The 27350-nt window shown below is 42.5% G+C and overlaps 1 protein-coding gene across 3 annotated transcripts in view; it reads left to right on the forward strand.

Moving 5' to 3' along the window:
- The window catches only part of ebf1a (EBF transcription factor 1a), a 68510-nt gene extending 42136 nt beyond the window's left edge, over positions 1-26374 (forward strand). The window contains exons 11-17 of one of the 3 annotated variants that reach the window (XM_054791589.1): positions 8774-8862; positions 13766-13831; positions 14899-15061; positions 17285-17464; positions 20513-20710; positions 22085-22153; positions 24123-26374. In XM_054791589.1, the coding sequence (XP_054647564.1) occupies positions 8774-8862; positions 13766-13831; positions 14899-15061; positions 17285-17464; positions 20513-20710; positions 22085-22152 (764 nt within the window). In that variant the 3' untranslated portion in view covers position 22153; positions 24123-26374. The other 2 variants (XM_054791590.1, XM_054791591.1) reach the window with 2 other exon arrangements.
- Positions 26375-27350: the final 976 nt, after the last annotated feature.

Genomic DNA, 27350 nt, shown 5'->3' on the forward strand with positions numbered 1-27350 from the left:
TCGTAATATAGTCAGCTGTGTCAAGGCAGAGCTCCCACTCCACTCATTGCTCTCTTCACGACCGTGGCTACTTGTATCCGCCAAGCAGGGCCCCTCCAGCTTTCCTCACATTGGGTGTCTCATATGACAATGAGAGGCAAAGAGTTTGGAGGAACAAAGCAAGTGATGAGAGTGAAGAGGAGAGAGATGGTGGATTACCATGGGCCATGTTGCCCTCCTGAGTCTGTTTGGCACCAGTTTGAGCCCAGTTGCCAGTGGGTACTAATCATGGAGGATTGGCAGCACCGCGTGGCAGCTGGCAGCTCGCGCGTACACACACACGGCGACACAGTTCCCCGCTCGCAGACACCCATACGCTCGTATATTGCGTGCACACACACACATGCACACCCTGAATTACATTGGGGACAGCTGGCATTGCTAATCAACTTCTGCTGAGGAGAGGAAAGCGAGCAGCACACAGACCTAATTAAGTCAACACATACCCAATACTGCTGCTACTGCTACTTTGCAAACACACACACACGCACACACACACACATACAGATGCTACCATCCATAGGCTTGTGCTGCTCAGCATGATCATTGATGCTCTACAAGCACCCGCAAACATTTCCAAGCAGTCCAGGACGGAGGAGACAAGAAGGGGACTTTTGGTGCAGAAGAGATTGGAAGCGAAGCCATTACTGTAATGTGTGCTCTGCTGTCTCTGAGGACTCCTTTGCCATTAGACTTCAGAAAGCCCCAATTAGACTCATCAAAGGCAATTAAGCTCTCCACTGATAAGAATAAAAGAATGTTTTTTCATTCTCTGCTCTTCCTCTGTCTTTTTATCCCCTTATCCCCCCTCTCTGTTCCTCTCTATGCCCTCTGCCTTACCCACCTCTGGGGCTTACATTTCCCCCTAATCTCTCTCTCTTTCTTTCTCTGTCATTATCAGGTCATTGCCTGCCTCCTCCCTCCCCGCCCTGTATAAATGCATTTCCATGTTTGACTGTGTATCACCTTTAACTGGATCGCTGTCTATATAGCATTCATCAGCGAAGCCCTCTCTTTTCTTTTCTCCATGCAATATAAGATGGTAATAATAGCGCCTGTCAGCAGGGCCCACGTGTGAGTATGTGCTTGTGTGTGTGTGGCACAGAGGTGCTGGCCAACAGATTGAGAAAATTGATGAATCGCCCTTGTCGTTCAAAAGGCAATCCCTCCCTCCTCAGTATGCAGCCTTGTCTGCTTAGTGCTTCCACTTCAGCCTGTGCTGATATTAAAAGGCCCTGCTTGCTCACATTAAGGTCGGCACTGCATGCAGCGGCAGGCATCCGCACACGCGCACGGACAAACATTAGGGGTAGTCTTCCTGTGCTCGCTGGATATTAGGTGTGTAGGAAACATCATTCAGGAAGTAGACAGGGAGGAAAAGACAAAAAGTCAAGAACGGAATTCAAACCAGTCAAGATGACTGCTGACATCTCTGTTCATCTTTGCTTCTGTGCTCCAAATTAGTTTCAGGAGCAGAGAAAGTCTGCCTGCTCCATGTCATTTTACACTGGAAACACCTCAAAAGGTGAGGTTACAATAGGAGCAGTTATTAGGCAGTCTCAAATATCAAAATCCTGCTCACAGTGTCATCAAAGCATAGCATTTACATTGGAATCAGCATATCTGTGGCTTTGTACTTGCAAGTATCAATCAGACTCTGTTCAGTGAAAATAAAACTTTAATGTCAGTCATCTGCTGAAAATATTTCCCACATAATCCAAGGTTGCCAACGCTTGGTTCATTAAAAGAAAGTGCTGTCTCGTCTGGTTGGGTACGGCATGGAGGGGGGATGTTTATATTCCTGCACATCCCCCTGTAACACACTAACACACACACACACGCATCAGCCATGTTTGTTGTCAGCTAATGATGGAGATTTGGAAAGGTTTTGTTACTAATTGTTACTTATTGAATGTATAGCATAACTTCATGACTGCAAATTGTCGGTCACTTCTCGGAGACTGCTTTTGTGTGTGTGCATGCGCTCCGGACATGTACGCTTGTACCAGACAGTGGCAATGATTTTATTCGGGTCAAACAAACTTTTACAAAGTTTACCTTTGGATTGTGACAAATACGTAGACATTTATTTGCTCAAACGGTTCTTTTAAACCACTATTGGTAAAATCCGCTAGCCGGTGGCGTTCTTAAAGTTTTTGGTTGAAAAAAGTGTAGTTCAGAGCCGAAGAGGGACAGCACCTTTCAGTGCATTGTGAGTCTTTGCTTGTCTCCAATACAAAGCGAATGGAGGGTGTGTGATTTAAAGCGGAAGTACTTGTTTTAATGGCAGCAAATAGAAAGTCATTATAAACATGTTTTATAAAATATGTTTTCATCGGTTGCTTAGCTACATACTTTTAACAGGACATCATCATAAAGTGGAGACTGCGGCAATATGGAAATACAGTAGAGGGTCACGTTTCCAAAAAACATTGAATGGTGAAAAACTGCGAGTAATTGATACGCCGATAAAAATGTCTATTTTTGACACATGGCTCACTACACCCCCTCCAAAACGCTCCTGCCACCTACCGACGTTAACGCACTCCTCGGATTTCGGATCAACATTTGCAATAAAAAACACTTGTCATTATTAGATTTAATTCAGCTCCAGAACCCTCCCCTTCTCTCTTCAATTGCCATTGTGCACTCGCGACACAACCCAAGTTTAAGCCCTAAATATGCATCACACACACATTTAGGTTGAATTTAAATTTTGAGTCCCATAAAAAATTGGAATTGTGCTAACTCACCACTCATAAACTATATACTTTATGCATACTTTTGTGTCTCACAAAGCACACAACTTTGGTGCGTTCAAGGGCCGCCAAACAAAGTGCGAAATCATCATAAACGTAAACATTGTGGACTTTTTTTTAACACTGCTACATGTATACTGTATTATCACGAATGTGTAAATGATTACTGGCTTAATGTGACTGAGATGTGTTTTCTGCGGGGGAAAAAACAGCCGATTTTCAGAGAAAATAGAAATCTAAATTATTTCTTCACCAAAAATGAGAATTTGGCTGTGAATGTTCAATCGCAAATGTGCGGGGATCCACTGTATACACTTTTTCAATACCAAATGATATCCAAAATAAAAGCTGTATCAACAACTATGCCCTTTGTCCAATGTTAATAATTTATATTACAGTATTTTGTCATTGTAGTTTTAGCTTGTTGTGTAGAACTCCACTCCATCACATCTTATTTAGTATATGAGACAAGTACAATGTTGAAAACAGCTCCCAGATGCAGTGTAGTAGCACACTACAATAATAAAAGGTAAATAAGTATCTCTTTGTCAATGTCAGTCAAATCCCAGTATTCTCTGGAAAGGGCAGAATTTTTGATAGAGCTCTTGTATTGGATCTCATTAGATACCGCAGGTGTCAATGCAGGAATCCATCAATAATGGCAGCGCAAAAAGGGAACATAATGAGAGTGGAAATGTACTGCCTCCCTTTCTATCCAAACACAGACTAGACTCCCAGATATACTCCTCATTCATATGCACACGCGATATACCACGAGCATATTCGCACACATCCCCGACACCCAACTGCAGCATGTAGTCATCTGGCAATAAAAGTGGGGTGCAAGCACGAGGAGATCAATTACTTGTCTTGCTCCTATTTGTGAATGCTGTCTTTTATTGAGCTTGGGTGGAGGCCTGCTGTTGATTAAAACGGCTGGTCTCCAGCTGGAGACAGAGGGCCAGCTGAGATAGCAGCACACGCTCCGCATTTACGCCGTCTTAACTGCGAGGAAATTCACACCTCGATTTGAGATTGAGATTAATTTTCTGCACCATGTGGCTTGTCTTCCCTCTTTAGCATGCTCAGTTCTTATTACACAAGCATCTGCTCCATGATGATGATGTAAATGAATTTGGAACGTCGGATGTTTTGTACGCCGCTGAAATGAGCAGTGCTCACCGAGGGAAATGATTCCCTATGTTTTGTTATGTCTTAATTCAAGCGCACACTTTTCATCCATACTTCCTGAATTTGCATTCTCCCACTGAGGATCCATGCTGTCAGGTATTGTTAACTGTCGACATGCGCTTTTTTTTTTTTTTTTTGCAACAGATAATTAGAGCTTAGGTTGTAGTAGCTTCCACACCTCCATTGATTTGTAGAATCTTTTAGCACGCCTCCTTCTCTCCAAAAGCAGAAAGCTCCACTCATCTGTTTTCTCTGTATGAATTTCCAGCCATGCATTAGTCTCCCTGACATTTTCAAGCGATGCTTTATTTAGCTTGTCGGATTCTCCAAATAAACGCAATCTCGAGGTTTATGGAAAAATGGATAAAAATTAGATTGTAAGTTATTGATCTGGATTGTGTGTGTGTGTGTGTGTGTAGTGGTGGGTGATGGGGGCCAGCTCTCATCTGTGTGTAGGGAAGGGGGGGGAGAGAAATGAAGCCGTAATTCAGGGCTATTGAACCCCCTGCCACTGGCGGCATCGATCGCCAAGCAGCGCTTATGAGATCACACCTGAGCACTGGAGACTGCAGAGGGGAGGGGGTGAGTAAAGGAGGGAGACGAATGAGTTGAGAGAGAAGAATAGAGAGACAGAGGGTTGTGATATGATCAGCTCCTAAGCCACCGTCCGAGGTCTGGAGAAGGCGCTAACATGCAGCCTCAGAGCCAATTACCTAACCCTGCAAGTACACACACACATGTTCTGACACGGTGGACACTGGAGTTTCCTCTCCTCCATCTTTCCTCCAGCAGTCTTTCACATTTCCAGTGGTAACAACCAACCATCTGACCTCTCAATTACACTACTCCACCTCCTGAACCAACTCCCACATTCCCTGCCCCCCCCTCAAGCACATACCTCCAACATCCCTCCATCCCACCTCTGTCTTCCTCCCCTCGTCCTCTTCCTCGCTCGCCCCTTCAGACCCGCTCCCCCTGCGGCACTGTGGGTTATTATGGTGAAATATGAAGCGGTGTAGATTCTAAGCTTCATGAAATTTCCATGAGCATTGATCTGATCTGATGTGGGTGATTGCTAGGTGAATCCCTCCAGTCTAGGGCTGTTGCTCATCTATTCATTTATTTATGGCATTTATGTTTTACTGGCTTTGATTTGCTCTTCTGGAGAGCGACAGCTAAAGATTATAAATATACCTGTACTGGAGAGTGTGCTTTGACTCCTGCACTGCACTTTCCAGTTCTACGCCACTCAAGTTTTCTTCCAGCACTATTCCCAGTGTGAAATGTATGAGCCTAAAAAGGTAGAAAGTAGCGCACAATGCCCTTCTGCTTTATGGTCCTTGAAAAGCACAGAGAATGGTAACATCTTCTCTCAATTACTAAGATTGCCTGCTTGTTTCTCAATAATAGGGGCTTTTGCTGTACATTATGTATTTTTTGTGTTCACTTGAGATTCATCCATTGCATTGTGGAGAACTGATAAAAAAATAAATAATACAACAAAAGCCTCGCAAACAAAAGAGAGGATTTTGTGAGAACAATCACCTCAAACTGCAAGCCTAATCAAGAGCAAATCCCTCTTAAGGCTTTAAAGGATCATCAAATAGGGGAGTAATGTCGAATACTTGTCCTTAAGGAAGAATTTATACTTTAGTTCGATTTTGCAGGTTGTAAAATTTGGAATTTGGGAATCTCACAAGATGTTTTAAAATGGTCGGTAGTGGTGTCACGAGTTAAAACGCGTTAAAAAAACTGCCTTGCGATAATAAATGAATTCATCACACGATAAATGAAAATTAACTCAATAATTTTGCCGGCTTCCATATATTGCCATGTGCATGCGTGTCTGTTTTCCTCATCTCTCACTTCCAAACAAGCAGAAAGAGGGTTCTCTTATAGAACAATGTTCCATAGGACTACGGCATGAATGGACTAAGCCCTCTTGTCAGTCTTACAGTCTCTTTGTCTCTGTGGGGGGGCCGCGGGGCCGCTAGCACACACACAGCAGAAGAGTGTAGCCTCGTGAGGGGCAATGCAAGGTAACGTAGTCGAAATTAGGAGGGAAAAAGATGCTTGCAAAGCAAAATGCCACAGCCCCTGTGTAGGAATATTCGTGCTTCAAACAGAAAGAGAAAGGTGAGCCCATCAACATGGACAAGCCAGTATGCCGACTTTGTTCCAAAGTGGTGGCAACAAAAAAGCAACAAAATTAACTTGCTCACCTTAAACATATTCACCTGACCCAGTTTAAAAATACACATCGTAATGCAGAGCCTTCGTTCCGACAGTCAACACTGACTGAGACGTTTGATCGGCAAAGTAAACACATACAGACCAGCGCAAAATGGTGTGCAATCACAAACAGTGTAGTTTGTCACATCGCAAAAAAAATTCTTCTATACAGTTGAAAAGCCAGCATTTCAAGAAATGCTCCAAACGTTTGACAGACAGTACAAATTGCCTGTGAGAAAATATCACGTCACAAATGCCTATTCTACAAATATACAGAGTGAAAGATCCATCCATCCATCTTCTATGCCGCTTATCCTCACTAGGGTTGCGGGTATGCTGGAGCCTATCCTAGCTGACTTTGGGCGAGAGGCGGGGTACACCCTACACTGGTCGCCACCCAATCGCAGGGCACATATAGACAAACAACCATTCACGCTCACATTCATACCTATGGAGAATTTAGAGTCACAACATGGCCAACATGCTAACCACTAGGCCACCGTGCGGCCCCAGGGTGAAAGCTGAAATATTGCATTATTGTTAGGGAAAACAATGAAGACAGACAATAAAAAACTGTTGTATGTATTGGCCTATGGGCTCCCGTACTTCCAGTCATCGAGGCATCCAGCGACGGCAATACGTGGAAATACTTCGTCACATCCTGTGTTATTCCTCGCAGTCCGAACCGGGCTTGATATGTTGAAACCACAGCCGTGGGTGTGCCGCAGATAGTGCCGACGTTAGCTAACTCGTTAGCTTGTAGCGACGCCGGCATGGCCTCATTGTCTCTGTGTCTCTGACGTCAAGGGTCACCAAATGTGGAGATGCAATTCACAACGAGACAGGAGTCGAGGTGGGTGGCACCAATCAGTTTACTCTCCACTCAACTCATCCACAAGCAACAACTCTTTAGCTACAGCAGAAGAGGAACTACACTTGATAGATAGATAGATAGAAAAAATAAAAAAATTGAGAGTTGGACAATATCGGCATATCGGTTATTGGCAAAAAAGCCAATATAGGACATCCCTTTATTTGGTCTCAAAAAATGTTGACAATAATACAGCTTAGCATCAATTTGTGCTGCAATAAACATTTCGAAATTGCACCTGCAAACTTTGGAAAAAAAAAAAATCGTTCTCGCATATCGTCTCGTCTCATGAGCTGGGTGTCTTTTGACACCCCGAGTAGTTAGTGTTCAGCTTGTATGGCAAATTTTATTTCTATAGTGTTGTCCCTTCACAGATGGTTAGGTTGTGAGGTACTGTACAGGTGGTCCTCGGTTTACTATGCTGTACTTCTTGTATTCTGTACACTCCTGCCGAAAAAAATACTGGCCCTTGGACAAATACAACCGAGGGCCCTCTGCCATAGACGGTCCATGGTAGTTTATCTTCCTCCCAACTTTCCCTCTATAGCTTTTTACGCTCTTCCTACTGGAAATTCTATTGCATGATTTGTCCAAATGCATGTGTAGCATCCACTATTCCTGCGCCTGTGCTTTGTTTTCAGCTTGTCTGAGTGTTCAGGGAGTAGCCCTGCTGAAGCCGCTAGAGGTCCAGCAGGACAGCTTGTACTCATAGCCTCTAGGGGCCTTTTTTCTAGGGGCCGCCTAGTCAGCCTGGCTGCTCAGATGTGAGGCGAGCAGGGCATCGGCCCCCAGGAAACGTCCAAGCTGTGACCCACAGGGGAGACAGACGGACGGCACAGACACATAAGGGCAATCCTTCACATATATGGGTTTCCTTTGTGTTCAAGTAGAGACACACACATGCATACAAACACAGAAGCAGTGTCAGAGTAGTAGCAAAGGCTGTTATCCATGCACTGACTCCCCGGGCAACCTGCAAGGAGGTGGGGGGGGCCGTGAGGGGAGAGAAAACAGAGCTAGAGTGCATTAGGAATGAATTATACGAGGAGAGCATTTATCCAACAGTCCTCCTCTGTGAAGTGTTTGTACTGTAAGCCTCAGATCTTCATTGTATTTATTCAAATGTTTAAATATTCATGGTAAATCTTCTCATATTCAATTACACTCGCACGACCACAGCATGCAGAGAGAAGGCTTTCTCCCTGCTGTCTGGATGATCTGACTCTATATATGTGTGTGTGTGCGTGCGCGTGTGTGTTTAGCTTGTTCCCCGGAGCGATCAAGCCTTTGTTATATTGGAACCCAGCTCTGTAATTGCTTATATTAGTCGCTGATCAACATAGGACCACAGGACACATACCCAAACACACACACATTGACATGCATGCGTGCACAAAAACACACTCAATGCCTGATTCTTGGCTTTTTATTAAGCACCAAAGCGGGCGACAGAGAGAGATTCATTACATCACATGCAAACAAATACACACACCAGACTAATAGAACGCCCACATTTTCTGCATGTTTAGCCTAAATGTTGAAATATTCATGCGCTTAATTCAGTCATTTCTACAGCAGGCGTGAGTCGCTTATTTTCCTCATATCATAACACGCAAGTGTTTTCATTACTAAGCATCAAACATCCTAAATTTCCATCATGTCTTTTCTTGTTTGTGCTCAGCGCTGAACGAGCCAACTATAGACTACGGCTTCCAGAGGTTACAGAAGGTCATCCCCAGACACCCTGGAGACCAGGAGAGATTACCCAAGGTACCGTGCATCCACGACTCCTCTCATTTGTCCGTGTTGGTGTCGCTCTGCCACACGCAATTATTGCATAGCAATTTGTCTTGGTAGGACTGATACAGAGATGTATTTATGTCTTCTCTGGTTTCATAGCGTATGGATATACATGCCACAAGGGCACCATGACCTCACATACAGACAAATGACTATATTCCCTGGACACTGTATGAACATTAACATTTTATTACACGCTCATGGACATTTTTTGCATGGGGTTTTTTTGCACGGAAAATGCACAAGCGGCTCTATTCATGCTTGTGCTGTGCGTAAGGTCGTTTAGATTGGCAAAGGGGGAGTGATGGTGGGAGGAAATGGGGGAGAAGGAGGAAAGGAGGTTGAGGAGAGAGAGAGAGAGAGGAAGAGCGAGGCAGAAGGAGGTTAGGTGATCCATCATAGCTGTCCAGTCTTACCTCCTGCTGGGTCAGTGGATCGAAGTCAACCCCGGGTGGACTTTATTACTTCCAACACACACACTTTCACAGAGCAGCATACACATGCACAGACACACACACACACACACACACACACACACAGCGGACGTCACCGTGAGCCAAAGATGGAGAGCCCAGGTAGATGTAGAAGGAAGATAGAGAAATCACTTGTCCTGCTTGTGTGTCATGTTTGGTGGTTACACGACTTGTCCTGGTGATGTCTTTGCCTGCCCTACGTCTTTCTCCTCCTCGCTCAGTGGTGTCTCCTTCTCCTCTAAATGAACAGCAGTGGCTGGCAGGCCCACTTGTTCATTTCGGCTCTATTGATTTGTGCCTTTATTAGGTAATAACACTTTGTTGACCACACTCCTCTCAACGGTTGGCCTCAATTATTAGAGGGGCACACACTGGCAACTTTTTTTTGTGCCCATTCAGTGAGAGACACTCCTGTTTATCCACACAAATTCTTAAATCAGAGAGAAAGTTTTCCCAGAGGCACATTTTGTGAGGAGATTCTTAATGAAGCCTGGAAATGCCTGCTTTGGCTCCATATGTTGTGATGATGATGATCCACTGTCCAGCTGCACTGTGTTGTCGCTAATGGTCCTGCAGTAAGTGAGCAGGGAGTGCTGGAAGCTGGAGCTTAGTAGCTCAGGTTGTGGTGTGCAGGGTGTGGGGTGGGGGAGTCTGGGGCCGGCTAATGAGTGACCGTCCTGCCAGACGAGGCCAGGCTCTGCTCTGGATCAGGTTCCCCTTCCTGTTGACGTCTCCGTGGGCCTGACTTTACGGGAAGAGACCCTGCGCCCAGGAAATGGTCTCTCCTTACAGCAGCAGGGCAAGACAGGCATCATGGCGCTAACCACATTTATCTGTTTATCAGAATGACTCTGGAGCGCTGCCTAATCGCGTTTAGCTTCTGGACAGATCCCTTTGCTAACGAGAGACCGATAAGTACAGACGGAGCACCGGACCATGAGAGAGTGATTAATAGAGAACATGGGGAAGGGAGAGAAGACGAGGAGACAACAGATAGTAGATGCTGGTGGACAGGTGATGGATATGTGTGGGCGCACATTGTATACAGTCAGAGCCCCCAAAACGTAAAAACTTAAGAAACTACGGCTGTCAGAAATAAAGTGTTAACGGTGGTAACTAAGTAATTAATGCATGCGCAGCCACACGTCTGTTATGACGGCAGCAATCCGCTATTTTCTACACAGATATGATGGTGTGTACTGTAGTATGTTTAGCTTGATTTCAATTTTCAGTTCACTTGAAGCTGTTAATAAACATACAGTATGTTAAATATATATAATCCTGTCCTGTCATTTATCTTTCTGTTAATAAAATACTGTGAAAATTGACATATTTCAGACATAGCTTTAAATGGTGATTAATCATGATTAATTAATTTGTAAATTGGGATTAATCAGTTCCTTTTTTATCATTTGTGAGCCCTATGAATTCCTTTTTCATGGCAATTCAGGACATTGCATGACGTGACAAAAAATAACCTCCCCATGAGGTTATTAAAAATTACTATTAAAAAACAGACAAATAGTTGCAATTGCACACTAAATTACTCTAAATATCCCTTATATATGTTTTAATTTTCCATTTTTGGCCCACAAAGAGCATAAAAGGCATTCAAAGCATGACATATCATCGTCCATAGTAAAGACTGACCACCATTAACAAGCAGAGAAAATATGGATGTCACGTCAAAAGTGATGAAAAGACAAAAATAAGACTAGTCAACATGCCCATAACAACATTAACCTTAACTTACACAAGCGGTTCAAAGCCTTATTTGGAATGCAAAAACACTCTATAAGCATAAAAGGCGTTGTGCTGTGCAGATGGCATCCTGAGTTTCCACTGATAGGTTGTTTGCTGGAGTTTGTCCAATGAAATAGACAGTCTTCTCAACATTGCTACTTGCATGTTTTATGGGCACAAGAGAAGTAAGTTATTGTGTTTTTAAAGGTAGACGTTAGTTGTCAATCAATAGTTTTAAGTAGTTTTGGTCACAGTCATCTTTACGATCACAAAAACACAATTTTCCGATGTCCTCTGTGGTGGACATGAGGAATTACACCTATTCATATAAAATGTTGACGATGGTTGATGCCACAAACGCACCACTGCTCATTACAGTATAGTTTATTATTTATAATAACTTTATAGTCATTGGTGTTTATCCAAAACCGTAGAAAGAGTTACCACGAGATTCCACTGTCCACTGTACATTGCATTAAAAAGTAAACACACATTTTCTGGGCCGCCACAAACAACTATTGTGGCATATGTTTTCACGCAAGACAATGATTAATTGAATTCCAGAAAGTTTAAGTTAATATTTTGCCAATTTGGCCACTTCCTGAATGTATTTATGGGTCTACTAACAAGATGGTACATCACTAAATGTACACTATATTCACAGCAAAGCATGGAGTCAAAGCATGTATCCAAAACCAGCAATGAAATGAGTGACCATAACTTATGAAATGGTCCAACTAGAGTTCAGACTCTTACAAACCAGTGAGGTGACCTGAAAGAGATTGTGTACAGGAGATGCCCTCACAGCCTGGCAGTTTTGGAGCATTCTTGATCGATGTGCCAACACTGAATACAGTATTTCAATAAAGCGTTAATATAAAGGGGTGAAGTTTCCACTGTATGACTATTTTTTTCACTCATCTGATTTGTGTTTTTTCCACACGTTTCTTTAAAGAGTTCAGAAATGTTTTTATGTTTGTCTCATTTTCTACCCCCTCCAAAAGGAGATGATGGCCCCTGAGACACTTTTTTTTTTTTAGTGCGGAGCGCGACATCTAACTTGTCTTCCCTGAACACTGTCTTTCTCCATCTGGGGATCTGTTTGTGCCCTAATGCTTCACACTTCCCTCATTTCCTACCTTCTCTCTTCCTCCCCCCCCTCATCCATCCATTTACCTATCTAGCAATCCCTAGGAGGCATCTGGCGTTGAGGAAAAGTAGCGAGAAGCAGGCGAGGAACGGCGCATACATACTAAAGAACCACTTAGCTGACTCGGGCTTCTACATTTCTCAATCACACCGAGCGGGCCTCCTTTCTGGTCCCCCTCTTTTCCTGCCTCCTTACCCCCCCCCCGCCTCCCTTTCATCCTCCCCCAGATAGTGCTAGTAATGGGAGGTTAACACAGAGGCAGCGCTCCCATTATTGAGTGAATTTAGCACCTCGGACAGCGCTCTACAATCTTTATTGCTTTGCTGACCCTCCCGTCATGTCCTGGGCATGCTCGACAGCCTCCACATGTGTGTGGCTGCGAGTGTGCGTGCGTGTGCGTGTGTGTGTGTGTGTGTGTGTGTGTGTGTGTGTGCGATATGAGGTCTGATTGAAAGGCGGTGTGTCACGGAACAGAGAGCACACATGCTCCGGGGCTTGTTCACAGCGAGGGATACACTGAGGAGGGTATAGCGCACAGCGTGTGTGTGTGTGTGTGTGTGTGTGTGTGTGTGTGTTAGTTGAGGAGAACGAGGGAGAGAACGAAACGAGAGAGGATCGGAGGGGCGGGGGCTGCAATTTTCTGGTTGTCGTGCCTCCAGCATATATCCTGGCCCCGGCACATTAACTTTTAAAAAGGGTTTCGTAGGTCCGTAGGTGTCTACATCACACACACACACACACACACACACACACACACACACATATATATATATATATATATATATATATATATATATATATATATATATATATATATATATACATATATATATATATATATATATATATATATACATATATATATATATAGAAGGACTGCCTTGAGACACAGACATAGACTAAACGAGTGAAAAGAACAGAGAGGGTAATAAGGAGGGTAAGTGGTAGAAAATGAGCATGAAGAACAGCAACACTATGCAAGAATAAATGTTTGATATTGGAAATATGACTCCATTCCACACTGCAAAAATATTTTACACTCATGGCACAAAGTGGCTCTTCATGTAGAACATTATCAGGGCCAGTCAGGGTCAGGAGACAGGTGTGCCTCAGCTGAAGAGAAGCGTGGTATCGCTGTCAGCCTGATTCTGTGTTGTGCTAAGTTAGATTGATGCGTGATCATGTGCAGGAGATACATGATCCAGCAGGAAGGATGGAGAAGATGCAAAAGATGGTTGACTGATAGGAGCGATACAGGCTCATGTTTTATTCACAGCTAGCGGTATCTTCACTCCGCTTCCCCAAAACTGCCCAGCCAGTAACAAAGTGCACGGACGGGCCCATTTCTCTTCCTCTCGCCTGCTCTCACCGCTGTCTTCCTGTCGTCGCAGCCTCTGTTCTGCATTCACAGCATAACACTACTAGTGAAATGTAATGAAAGTGAGTGAACTCTTTGAGCCGCCACAATCATGATCAATCTCCCCCCTCTTTTTGCTCCTGATTGTAGGAGGTAATCTTAAAGAGAGCGGCCGACCTGGTTGAAGCCTTGTACGGGATGCCTCACAATAACCAGGTAAACACACAAGACACTGAGCATGGAAACCACCATAACTTCCTTCTAAGATCTGTGTCGTACATTGGAACATGGCTTCTTTACATGGGAAACAGTGTTTTAAGTAACATTTCAACATTCTTTACTGCAATGCAAGTGTAAGAGTAACAAAAACTGTGATGCTCTTTTAATGCTTTAACTGTCACACAAGTGTAAAAAGAAGTTAACCACTCCACTTTGGGCAGGATGCAAAATGTGCCAAGCGTGGGTACACTTAACACTTTTGGTCTAGATTGTTTCACTAGAATGAGTACTCTATGCTGCTCTGGAGTACCCTACACTAGCCTGGTGTCATTCACCAAAAACAGAACTCAAAATAATCCACAAAATCAATCAATCAATGTTAGGATTGAACAAACCCACCCCTAGAAAAGTGTTATTGCTTGAAACACAAATTTGCTTACTTAATTCACATAACTTCCACTAACCTTGTTGAATCTGTTTTTTATTTTAATAAGTGTAAAAAAAAAAAAAACAACAACATAAACCCCCCCCAAAAAAGCAATACACACATCTAGAGGTTATCTTCTAAACCATGGGTCTCAAACTCACGGCCCGCGAGCCACATCAAAGTTTAGAGAGAGGCACTTTAGCTTGCTTAAAAGTAGGTAAACATACATAGGGCAACAACCACTACAATAGAGAATAATAAACTACAACTATGTTAACTCCAGCTACATAACTTTAGCAACTTATTACACAAGTGCTGCAAAAGCATGCTGGGAAGCCAGAAGTACTCCCAGCTCCCAGCATGCCTTGCGGCACCTTTGAGAGTTCGAAACCCCTGTTCTAAACTGATACGTCACAAGATATGCTGATGGTGGCTCAAATTCCAATATTTTGAAAGATTTTCCCTCCAAAAATGAGGCTAATTCTGAATAGGACACCCATAGTGTCTGTAGAAGTTTAACTGTATATGTGAAAACATGTCAGTTAAGAAAAATCTTGCCAATTAGAAATAATATGGTTCCCTTTTGTCATGTCAACACTTGACTTATTCTGTCCTTTTGATCCTCCCTCAATGCCAGGAGATGATCCTGAAACGAGCAGCGGACATCGCGGAGGCCCTCTATACGACTGTGCCGCGAGGGCACAACCAGCTAGCCGGTCTTGGCAGCGGATCCGTACATGCGGGCATGATGGCCGTAAACTCCTTCACCGGGTCGGAAGTGGCACAAACAGCCAATCAGGGTGAGCGAGGATAACGCCGCTTTGTCAAGACAAGCCAGTTGTGTTTCAAGAATCATTTTATTCGATTTTGAGTTAAAAACAAGGAAGCGAGGACCGGCGGTGACTAGGTGAAGTGAAAAGTGGAGACGAGGGGGAAAAAAGACGGAGCGAGTGTATAAAAAGAATGCAGAACCAGAGAGTCACGGATGAGGTACGATGGAGAAATGTGAGTGGGTCCTAGGGGTGTGTATATTAGACTGGGGTCGGCCCCTGTCTGACAGAGAGAGATGTGGGTGCAGTCAGGGGTGATTCATCACATGTATCGGGGAAGGAGAGAAAAGTGAAAGGATGGATCAGCCTCTGGATGTGTCCCAATATTTCCAAAAACCTTCCTCCTGGAAACATCTTGCTTGTATGAAGAACACAACCACCGCTTGACTTGTGGCTTACTCTGTCCTTCTATAGGAGGTTGGAGAATAGGTGCTAATTACTCCGGAGGAGGCTATTTTGATGGTTAGAGCGTAACCACTATTGTACTAGAGAATACGCTAGTGATCAATTCCAGGTGTTTTTTTCTGCTGTGTCAGCATTTGTAAACTGGGCTGTATATGTATATAGTTTTTCATCTTATCCTCCTACTGTAGCCCAAACCCCTCCACCTCCATTCCTCACATCTTAGAGGAGGCTACATGAATAGTATGAATTGCCTTATCAATATATATATATATATATATATTTATATTTTTGGAGAGGAGCCAGTTAGGTTAGAGGCCCTTGTTTTAGTGCTTGGATCACTCTTTTATCGCTCCTCCTCCGATCTGTTCATTGCCTTCTCACAGCGCCATATGCCATCCAAGATTGTTCCAACATTTCTCTTGGCTTATATCACCACGGCCATTATCCGTGCACAAGGTATAAAGTGACGTCTCGCTCCCGATACAATGTGTCCTCTTCGGTAGCACTGTGGCTGCTACACTCTCAGATAAGAAGTGTGACGATGGCTTGTCACCGCAGGCAGTCTCCACAGAGTACTGTTAAACTACTAGAGTGCCCATGACGCAGAAAATGTTTGGGAAAAAACAACAACTTAACTCAGTTAATAAAACATTTTTGTCCTACTGCTGTCATCCACCAGTAAACCACTATAAAATATAAGTGAAATAAAGTTGTGATTTTCAAACGCCTCCCAGGGAGTTTTCTGAACCGTCACCGTCTTTACTGATATTGTGTTGTGATTGGTATGATATAACACACACAAAAATCAGCCACAAATCAGGTATATTGTTTGATTGGCAATGATTGGCACTGCAGTGAGCAGTGATTGTTGTTTAAAGGGATTTTTTTTTTTTTACATGAAGTTGTATGACATCCTCATCAGCAGTGTAGTCCATTAACAGAGACTTACCCCCCCACTTGGTCTCCTAAGCCCAGTTCTGGTCGGATTTTGGTGATGAAGAACGTAGCTCCATTTAGGTGCTGGGGAGTTTGGCTTCTCAAAACAATATCCATTCAAAAGAGTAACACATTTGTGTCACAAAAATGCCTCCTCAAAAAAATCTGACCTCAAAAAACACTTGCCGTTATATTTGCCTCCCGACGTGTCCCTGCGCGTTGTCGCCTGAGCATTCACGTGTGGTGAAGAGGCTCGCATCTTCTTCCGCTATGGAACACATTAGCAAACAAGATGGCCACGGCGCTCCGTCGCGGAAGAGGAGTGGCATTACTGCGAGTATTCCAGCAAAAGCCTCCCACTCAACAAGCATGCATAATATAAAAAATATATAACAAATAACAGAAATTCAACCAAACCTGCACCATGACACTGTAGAATCCAGTAGAGTCCATGAGTACTTCCGAGTGGGAGGGTTCTCTGCGAAGCGTCACTTCCTCCTTCTCTTTCCGGAGACTGGTTTCAGAAATGAAAAGTATAAAAAAAGTAAATATTTCAACATTCAAGTGCACATCTAAAACATGTATGCTTTTCTTGGGAAAACAACGTACTTCCTGATTCCCCTTGTTATGTCTGCATTACAATACAGTAGCTCTTGTTTGACATTTTTGCAACGCTGCCTGGTCTTTCTTCCACTCAATAGGTTTGATTGCACTTCCTGATGTCATGCATACTCTCTCATCGGCAGCATTGCATGGTTTTATTTTTGTCTGCCTCCTCCTTGTATATCTTTAACACCTATTCTCTCTTCTATTCCCTTCTTCCTTCTTCTTCTTCTCTTTCCCTGTCCATAGGTTTCAGTAGGAGTACAAGCAGTGTGTCCCCTCATGGTTATGTCCCCAGCTCCACTCCCCAGCAGAGTAGCTACAGCTCTGTCTCCACTAGCATGAATGGCTACGCTAACTCTGGCATGGCAACCTTGGGCACCTCGCCCAACTTCCTCAATGGATCTGCAGGCAACTCTCCGTATGCTAGTGAGTAAATGCATCACATCTTAGAGCCTATGCCACCCATCAGCTGCGTCCGATAAGATAAGGAGGGACAGACGGCATATACCTGTCAGCATTTGTACAATAAAATAAGGGAAATTCTTTTGCAATGTTTTTTTGTCATAAAAGATGGGAAACTATTAAAACGGGAGGGTGCCGAGGAAAATGAGAAAAATACGGGCGTTTCCTGGTTTAAAAAAAAGAGAATTGACCGGCATTGGATTGGATTCAGTCAGAACCTGGATGTAAAAAAAAAACAAAAAAAAACCCATCATGTGACACCAAATTTGACACACACAGAGAAAATGGAACCGTTTAGCTGGCTCATCTGTTTCTTTAAGAACAGAGTCAAACACAAATCCTCCCTTTATTGGCAAAGGGGAGCAGATCACCTTAGCATCCCCCTGACACACACGCCACCAGTACGGCTCACACACGCACACACACATTCCCCCTCTACATTAAAGACCCTTGATTAAATCAATAAACTAATTGCTAGAGAAGCAATTCCATTTCGGCTCTTTGATTCCTGGGTGTTAACAAGTATTTTAACAGGCTCGTCGGCCCCTCACAGACACTTTCAATCAATGGCCCCTCAGCCTGCCTTTGTAGGTCCAATTTTCATTAATTGATTAGTTAGGCCCCTTCATAAATGGATTATGACTTTATTGCAAGGATTTGGCAGGAAGGGCCATAAAAGCTAAGTGTTGGATAATAACAACAATAAAGGCAGAAGCAGATATCAGAGGGCAGGTGAAATACGACTTGGCTGATTGTAAAATCACTGAGGGGGAAAATGCTCTTAGTGTATTAGCAGACAAAAGACAAACCCTTAAGAAATGAATGGATGGGATGATGTCAGAGGGAGAGACCGAATTTGGCTTATGAACATAGAGACTTACATGTATAGTAAATCCAGCTAATAGTCATTGTGTAGATAGAAAGCCTCTATTTTCACTTTGAAGCCCCTTTAGAAAGACGCTATTGTGCTGTTTTGGAAAGGATGAAAGCTTCCATAATGCTGTGAAAATTAATATGTGAAATTGAATATACAAATGCAATGCACTCCAATTTAGACGCTACATTCAGTTGATTCTCCTCCAAGGGCTAAGTACAAATTGCCCATAACTCTTCCTTTGGCTTTAGGCAAGAACAATGCATTTGTATTTGAAGAGAAATTAATGTAAATTTTTAAAAATGGCAGAAATTATCAATTTATCCCCTTTTAGTGTGTGGGACTCATTCTACATACCAGTGTTCTAATTAATGATAATGAAAAGGTCCCGGACATGATTTATCAGCTTTGCTTAAATGTGTTATTTATATATATTGTTTGTAATTATGTTCTACATTGCTAAATTTTTTTGTAACGAACGGTAAATTCTCAAAAATTATATGTAAAGTCCATGGCGCCACCCGTGACGAGCTAGCTTTCGCTGTTCAGTCTCATTTCCGGAAGTGACACGATCGGAGTACTATCACTCGGCTACATAAACATAGCGGTGTACGAGACAGAGGATGTTTACAGTGATTATACCGAGGATTTGAGCGATGTGTGAATAGTTTTTGAGGAGAAAAGAAGGGAGAAAGATTTTAAGATGAAATAGAGAACTTGCAGAACATGGACATAAGCCTTTAAACATGGAAACTGGTTGCCTTCAAAACACAGAATGGTAAGTGTAAATTACTGTGGAGTTGCTTATCCTTCAATTATTGTTTTAAATTAGCGTAAAGGGGTCTTCATAGCTTGATTTATTTCACATTTCACCGCTTCCTCAGCAGCCGTCCCCCACCATCAGTATATCGCTGTGAAAAGATGTTTATGTAACATGTATAATGCTTTGCAGCCTTGTCGCGATGGTGGAATAGTGTATAGAATACAATATGTAAACAAGAAATTAGTCTGTTCTGTGGCAACTGTGATGTAGTGGTCGTTCTTGTCTTGTTTTTTTCCCGGTACTATTCCGCCGGCCGAATAGCATTCTTTTTCAAAATGCATTTAGACTGTACTTTCAAGCCAAATGCTTCTTGTAAAGGTGTTCCTTCAAAGCAGTCATCAGTGAAATGAACACTGCGAAAAAAAAAAAAAAAAGAACTCAAGGTGGGCTTCCATCTGTCTCTCGTTCTCTGCACGTGCTTCGTCCATTTTATCTTAAACCTTCCTCTTTTGGAATCCAACAGTAACACAATGTTTTGGCATGACTATTTTGATGAAAAACATACTGGACCAAGTCGACGATCTACCTCAAGAAGTGTTTTTTTACATCGATTTAGCTGAGAAATGTCACCCCAACGACGCCACTTCTGGAAAACAAGACTGAACAGCAAGAGCTAGCTCGTCATGGCTGGCGCAATGAAGTATAAATGTAATATTTGAGAATTTACCGTTCGCTTTCAAAAATCCAACAATGTAGAACATAGTTACAAACAACATATAACACGTTAAAGCTGGTGAATCATGTCGGGGACGCTTTAAATCTAGCAAAACCATCCCCTTTGTTAAGTATAGTGGTATGATTTTCATCAAAATAATGCATTTTTAAGATAATAATGCTCATCTTTGATTGACACTACCCAGTGTACCATGCTGAAAAATATTCAGGTGCATCTCAATAAATAGGGACATGGCACAAAAGTGGAGGTGGGGTCTGAGGATGTCAAATGGCTGTCACTGTTGTGCTCCAGGGGGAATGACTTTACAGGGAGAAAGAGAGAACAACATGAGTCATCATAACATCACAGGAGAAAAACTACATATTAATATTAGAGTGTGACGCCATTGCTTAAAAGAGTGTGAGCTACTTGATCTGAGTTACAAATATTATCCCTCCTGCCATCATCCGTTGACCAGTCCCCTTCTGTTCGTCCCGTCTGCCTGTCCTCTGTCCTCGGCCCTCTCTCTAACCCCGTCTCGCTCCCCCTTTTCCGTCTTCATCGTCTTCCTCCCCATCCCTCTTTTCTGACATGACCTCCCCCTCCCTGGCCCCGCTTTAACCCCACCTTTACCCCGATGTCCCCCTCCCCACCTCTCAGTCGTCCCGTCCAGCCCCACCATGGCGTCGTCGACCAGCCTGCCCTCCAACTGCAGCAGCTCCTCCGGCATCTTCTCCTTCTCCCCGGCGAACATGGTGTCCGCCGCTGTCAAGCAGAAGAGCGCCTTTGCCCCCGTCGTGCGACCCCAAAACTCGCCGCCACCCACATGCACCAGCGCCACCGCTAACAGCCTGCAAGGTAAGCAAGTGATAGCTGATGAGTGTGCCGTCAGTGGAGCCGTCAAAGTCCAACACAGTAGGTTTTTCCATAACATGCACTCCAAAATACGTTTGTTTCTGCTTCGGTAATTCATGAGTTGAACTCAAAGTTGGAAAACGTCTTCTATGTTCGCAAAAGGCCTATCCCTCTCAAATATTGTTCACAAATCTGTCTAAATCTGTGTTAGTGAGCATTCACTATTCATCCACCTCACGGGTTATTGCGCAGGTTTCCCTTAGGTTGGTCACAATAAAAGGCCACTCCAAAATGGGCAGTTTAACTGCATTGGGGGGGAGTTGCAAGTGAATTTTATTGATGGCATCTTGAATGCACAGAGATATTGTGACCTGAGGTCCATTGTTATGCCATTCATCCACGACCATCACCTCATGTTGCAGCATGTTTGGGATGCTCTGGATCGGCGTATATGGTATTTGAGGTAAATGGTGGTCACGGACTGGTTTTCAGAGTGGCCTTTTATTGTATCCACCCTACGGCACACCTGTGCAATAATCATGCTATCTAATCCTCATCTTGATATGCCACACCTGTGTGGTGGATGGATTATGAATTATGAATGCTCACTAACACAGATTGGTGAACAATATTTGAGGTAGGCCATTTGTGTACATCTTTGAGTTCAGCTCGTGAAAAATTGGAGCAAAAACAAATGTTGCGGTTATATTTTTTTTCAGTGTATAATGTAAATGAAATTAGTGTTTTCATTCGCTGTACACTCAATGTTTTCAGTCACATTTAACATGACTGATGTATCATTGTGTCGAAATAGCCACTGTATAAAAGGACTAAATAAAACTAAACTAAAATTACTCAACCCTGTGATGACTGATGACATGTGACGTACTGCAGGCGGCGCAACACACAAAAGTGAGAAGTGAATTTCTGAAGGCGAGTCTGCTTCATACTGCACTTTTTTAACATTCTCAAGTGTCATACAAGTGTAGAAATAAGTGACTCAACCTACACTAAAACATTAAAAAACGTGTGTACTCCTCATTAACTTTGGTGGTGATGCGCAGTGTGAGTTTATTGCACGTTCGGAAAAGACTCATATTAACACAGTCCGTTTTTCTATTATTGATGTCAGCTTACTGTTGCTTTAGTCATGTATTTTGTACTAAGTTCCATTTCCGATTCTCTGGTCGTCGTCACACTTTTGGACATGGAGGGTCCACATGATCCTGCCTGTGACTCATGAAGCTCCAATACTGATCCTTTGAACTCCTTTTAATAACTTGTCACTTTTCTTTTCCTCTTATTCCCTCTTTCCTCCTCCACTTCACACCTTTTTTTTCCCCCCGCCTTGATCCCCACTGTCCTTCCCGGCTTCAGATCAGTCTTTTGTGGACTCAAGCAAGTACTCATCAGCCAGCTCTCTGCAGGGCCTAGCCTTCTCCTGAAGTACGTTCACCCTCGCTTCCTCTTTTTTTATTCACGGTTTCTCCCTTTCTTTCCATCCCGTGGTGTCCCACGCCGCAGCTCATCCTGCCCTGCCTTTCCTTCTCATTTTTTATTTGTCACGCTCCACTTGTCAGTGAGATCACATATGTGTTCCATTTCCTGTTTTCACTTCCTGCTTCCTGCCTTGTGCTCTGTCCGCTGTCCGTGGGGAGGTGTGTGTGTGTCGTGCCACCAGGGGTCATTCTGCTCTCCTATTTCCATCCAATGCGGCTCATAGTCAGCCCGTCTAGGCAGGATGTTGTATGGTGTTGAGATCCCCGGCCAAAGAAATGATGGATGGGAATCTTTATCAGAGCTCCGAGCTAAGCACTTCCTCACTTCCTCTGTCGGCGTTGATGAGCGCTGAACATTGTGACCCGGGGGCCACTGCACGCTGATCATACTGACTCACACGCTCACACACACACACACATCATTGGGTTAATCCCAACAAGCTGGAGACATTTAGGAAATAACCTGGGAATTAGTGGATTGCAGAGCGAGGGGAATCAATAGAGAGCCAATATCTTCTATGAAAAAGTCTTCCATGTGATGGCTTCTGTGGAAGAATGAGGAGAGCTGGAGATGTGAAAGGGGCCACTTGCACAATCTGATGAGATCCAATACAAGAACGCTATCAATATCTCTACCTTTTCACAGATAATAACGCTCAGTTTTGATTGACACGTTCATCTTACCCAGGGGTATTCAACTGGCGGCTCGCGTGCAAAAACGGACATGTGAATGACTGCAAGTTCAATTCAAAACTTGGGTTTTGCAGCAGATTCCTCAAAAGAGCCGAGGACTCGCGTCATATAGAGGATCTTTTACTGTATTAGCAATGTAGTCAGGTACATTTTTAATTAATGGTGAAGGGTCCTTTGCTTTCTAAATATGTTAAATAGCCCTGATGTAACCTTTCATATGACGCCGCAATTTGGTTTTAACTAGTTTTTCCACTATAAGGCAGGAGAACCATGTTTTCATAAGATTATGATATTAAAAAAAAGTTAGAATGAAATATAAATTGTACTGGTATATCTTTAAATGTTAGAATATTTTAATATTTTTGGGGAAAAAAATACTCAAGACGGAAATACAAATGGTAACACAAATGTTAATATGACTATTTATTATTGGTTGTATATTTTTGACGGGGGGGTATATGCATATTGACAAACTGACAACTGTGCCTATTATTACTATACAAGGAAAGGAAACAGTGCTCAGTATGATATAAGGTCCGTCACTTGATTATTACATGATTAAAAGCATCAAATGAATACTAAATATATAATTTACTGTCATTTCTTACAGTTTTTTATTATTTACATATATACATTGTTTACATATAAATATATATATACTGTATATATACTGTATATATATACACATACAGTACATACAGATAAAAATCAAATAATATTAAAACGTATATACAAAATATAAAATAAACAACTTTAAATTTACTTCCTTCTGTGACAGTGTCAATAAAAATGAAGCATTATTATTATTTAAAGGTGGAATCTTTTTTTACAACTCTCATTTTGCAGGGGTACTTAATGTTGTGGCCATAGGGAGTCCATACCTCCCTTTCATTACCAGTGTCACCTGCAATACCAGAGACGACGTGGGGGTATGGGAGTTCCCCGGGAAAGATGGGAGGGTTGGCAGGTATGGAGAGGTCATTCATCCATTTCCAGGTGCCAGGTGTAAGTAGGGGAGAAGAGTAAAAATGTTCTGATTTGGGCTCCTCCTGGAATGGAGCTAATGAGAGCGAGAGATGTGTCCTTGCAGGACAAGATGCTGGAGCATGTTGGTGTTATGGGACTGTTGCGATGACAGATGAAACCCAGCTATCACATGACTGACCTCTTCTCTTTTTCTCTTCCTCTCTCCCGCTTTCCTCCCCCTGTTTTCCCACAAGCAGCGATTCCGGGGATGATTGTTCCACCCATGTAGAGGATCTGGAAAGAGGAAGAACACGACACAGTAGTAGCTGGCGCAGCTGAAGAGACGGAAGTGAAGATAACGGTTCAAACTCAGGCCTTTCCACTGGGATTTCATCAGAGGAGAAGATGGGACAAGCTTTTTGCCATGTGATTTCCCTTTTGGTTGAATTAGTGTAGCTTCTCTGACACCGTGTTGGATGCCCCACAGTGTGATCTCCCACCACCCCGACCTCATGAGAAGAGCATATATGTATTTTTACTTCCTGGATCTGTCTTAGCATTGGAACCAGCACAAACAACAGTCAAACCACATATTTTATTTCATCATGCCTCTCGTCCTTCCTTAATGCTGTTCTACTAAAACTGTGACGATGGAGCTTTTCATGAGCGTTTAAAAAAAATTTGCTGACGTTAGTAAAACTTGAAAAGCCTGAGTATGCGTGCGTCCAGCCAGCACTGTACTGTACTGAAGGAGTCTAGCAAACCTACAATACAAGCGTGATATATGTGATATATTTTTGTATATATAAAAAAGGTGATTTTTTTTTGTTGTTGTTTTATTTGGCTTTTTTTTTTTTTTTTTTTTTTTTTGCAATAGCTCTAGTTTGAAATGTAAACATGAAATGTCTTAAGGCAGCTTCTCAGTACAGAAGTACAGTAGGTGTTTTGCTAAAACATGAGGAGAAAAACAAGGATTTGGATACAAAAAGGGGATTTTTGTGTAAAATATCCTATAAATAATGTATTTATCCCTTGTATTTGTACATCGCCTTTGTTTAGTTGTGTTGTGAACATACATCACGTGTGTTTCTGTTGTCGCTCACTATTTAAACGTGTTTTGTTTTGTATGTGACTCACCAACAACGCCATTGTCTATTTTTGTATAAGTTAATAAAACGTGTCTGTCTTTTTTTTTTGGTTTTGTTTTCTTATGAAAATGTTTATGGTATGGCAAAACGTAGCATCTTATTCAGAGTATTTGGTTGAAGTAGATTTTTTAAAGAATATATACACACATTAATATATACTGTAAAGCTATATCTTTTTGTTTTTTTCAAATGGATACTGTTAATATGCATGGGTTCTTCTCTTGAGTGTCTTTTTGTGTGCGTGTGCGTGTGCGTGTGCGTGCGTGTGTGCACACCAGGAGAGCTACGTGTTTTTCTTTATCCATGTTATTTATGCCTGCTTCCATACTGTATCTTTACACTCTTGTTTTCTGTCACTGTAATCTTTACCAGCAGTCTAGATGCCTTAACAATGCAATGCCATTCTTCTTTCAATCACATGTACAGTTTTCTAGTCTCGCCACAATTGTCTCTTTGCCACATAGGAATTCGTGGGAACTTTGGGTGGTGGGGTGGTGGGGTGGGGTGGGGAGGGCAAAGCACAAACTCGAAGCCACACTAGAATACAAAGAGCCATAATTCAAAAACAGCCCAACGTATGTACAAAAATACGACAGCACCGGCCGTCCAAAGCTTTTTATTTGCTTCATCATGTCACCTTCTTGAGCTGTTCAATTGCAGTTCAACATAAAGTAGCACAGTGAAGCACTGATGCAGCACAATTTTAATCCCACACAGACTGTAGAATCACCATCACCTCATGTGTCCACAATAAGACTTCATTTCGATCTATAAACAGGAGCTCATTTCTGTAATTCTTGATTTTTTTTTGGTTTAGTGTGTGTGTGTGTGTGCGCGGGTGTGTGTGTGTCTTCAAGCTGTTGCTGGACAGACAGACATAGAATGGGGCTTTTCTCTCTCCGTCTGGTTTTGTTAAGCAGCATTTCAATGCAGAGGCGCTCGCTGACAGACGAGTGTTTTCAGGCACTTTGTGTTGATTCAGAGGCCATATCAGTTTCACACACACACACACACACACACACACACAAAAAAAGGTCTTTTGTCGTACAAATCAATGGCTTCTTTGGAAAAACGTATATAAGCTCCACTCAACCCTGATTGTGAATATTGGTAACATTTTGTACAACAAAAAGGACAGATGCAAACCAAATAGCCAGTGTGTTTTTCCTGTTTTCTTTTTTTTTTTTTTTTTTTGTCTTTGACTGCAAATACACTAAAAAGCTCTAAGAGAAGAAAAAAAATCTACTGTATAGATTGTTATTGTTTTTGATGAGCTGTAAGATAACTTTTGGACTCTCACAATGTTGAATTAAAGTTACCTCTTGTCTGTGACTTTGTCCTCCTTTTTGAAATTTAAATTTTTTAAATGTTAACACCAGAACACAATTGTGTCACGCCTGTCAACATTTGCATTTGAAAATAATAAGGAAAATTCCTCAACTGCTTACAAATTGCTGTTGTTCAAGCATGGATACCATCATTGTACCCGGCAGTACCACAGAGTTTTTTTTTTTCTTTTTTGATGAAAGTTAACGGGAAACAATTTAAACGGGAGGGCGACAGTAAAGTCGGGCAAAATATGGGAGTTTACCGGGGAAAACGGGGAGGGTCCGTTCTAGGTAAACAACAATTTTTCCCATAGGAAATCATGTGAAGTGATTTCATTCAATCCAGGCTCAAACTGTTGCCGTTGTAAAACTAAAACTTTAAAAATAATATAATTTGATAGGAGCTATGACTAAACTGTCATACATACAGTATGTAAGAAAGAATGCCTGACAGACACAGCAAAGAGTGAACAGAGTGATACTGTAACCTAGTGGCTTTTTATAGGTGTTGCTGGAAACAATAAGAGTATTCTCGTCTGTCAGAAGGCAGAACAACAACCCCTCTTCAGCTCCATCCTTGGTATGCCATTGCTATTTCAATTATTCTATTGCTCATATTGAAACCCACAGCCAGATCCGTCCATAGTTCAGATTTGTACAATTTATAGATTTATCCATTTTTATCGTTGCAATTTTCGTCTGCTGTATACGACGGAGTATTTGGGCCAACACAAAAACCGATTTCGTAAATTTACAACTTTATTCTTGTAAATTAAAATTTAGAAAAAACTTGTAATATTACGAGAATAAAGTTGTAAATTTACAAAAAAAAAAAAGTCCTAAGATTACGTGTCATCACTCATACGTGTCACGTGTTGGTCAAGTGACTAATTTCAGGAAGGAGGGCAATTTTCCTCTTGCTTCCGGCAAGCTTTTATTTATAACGTGGCAGCAAAACAGGGCAGATTAGCATGTCGAGCCCTTCTCCCGCATGTGGCGCTCACAATTC

Source organism: Dunckerocampus dactyliophorus, chromosome 11, assembly GCF_027744805.1.
Source record: "Dunckerocampus dactyliophorus isolate RoL2022-P2 chromosome 11, RoL_Ddac_1.1, whole genome shotgun sequence".
NCBI classification, from domain to species: domain Eukaryota; kingdom Metazoa; phylum Chordata; class Actinopteri; order Syngnathiformes; family Syngnathidae; genus Dunckerocampus; species Dunckerocampus dactyliophorus.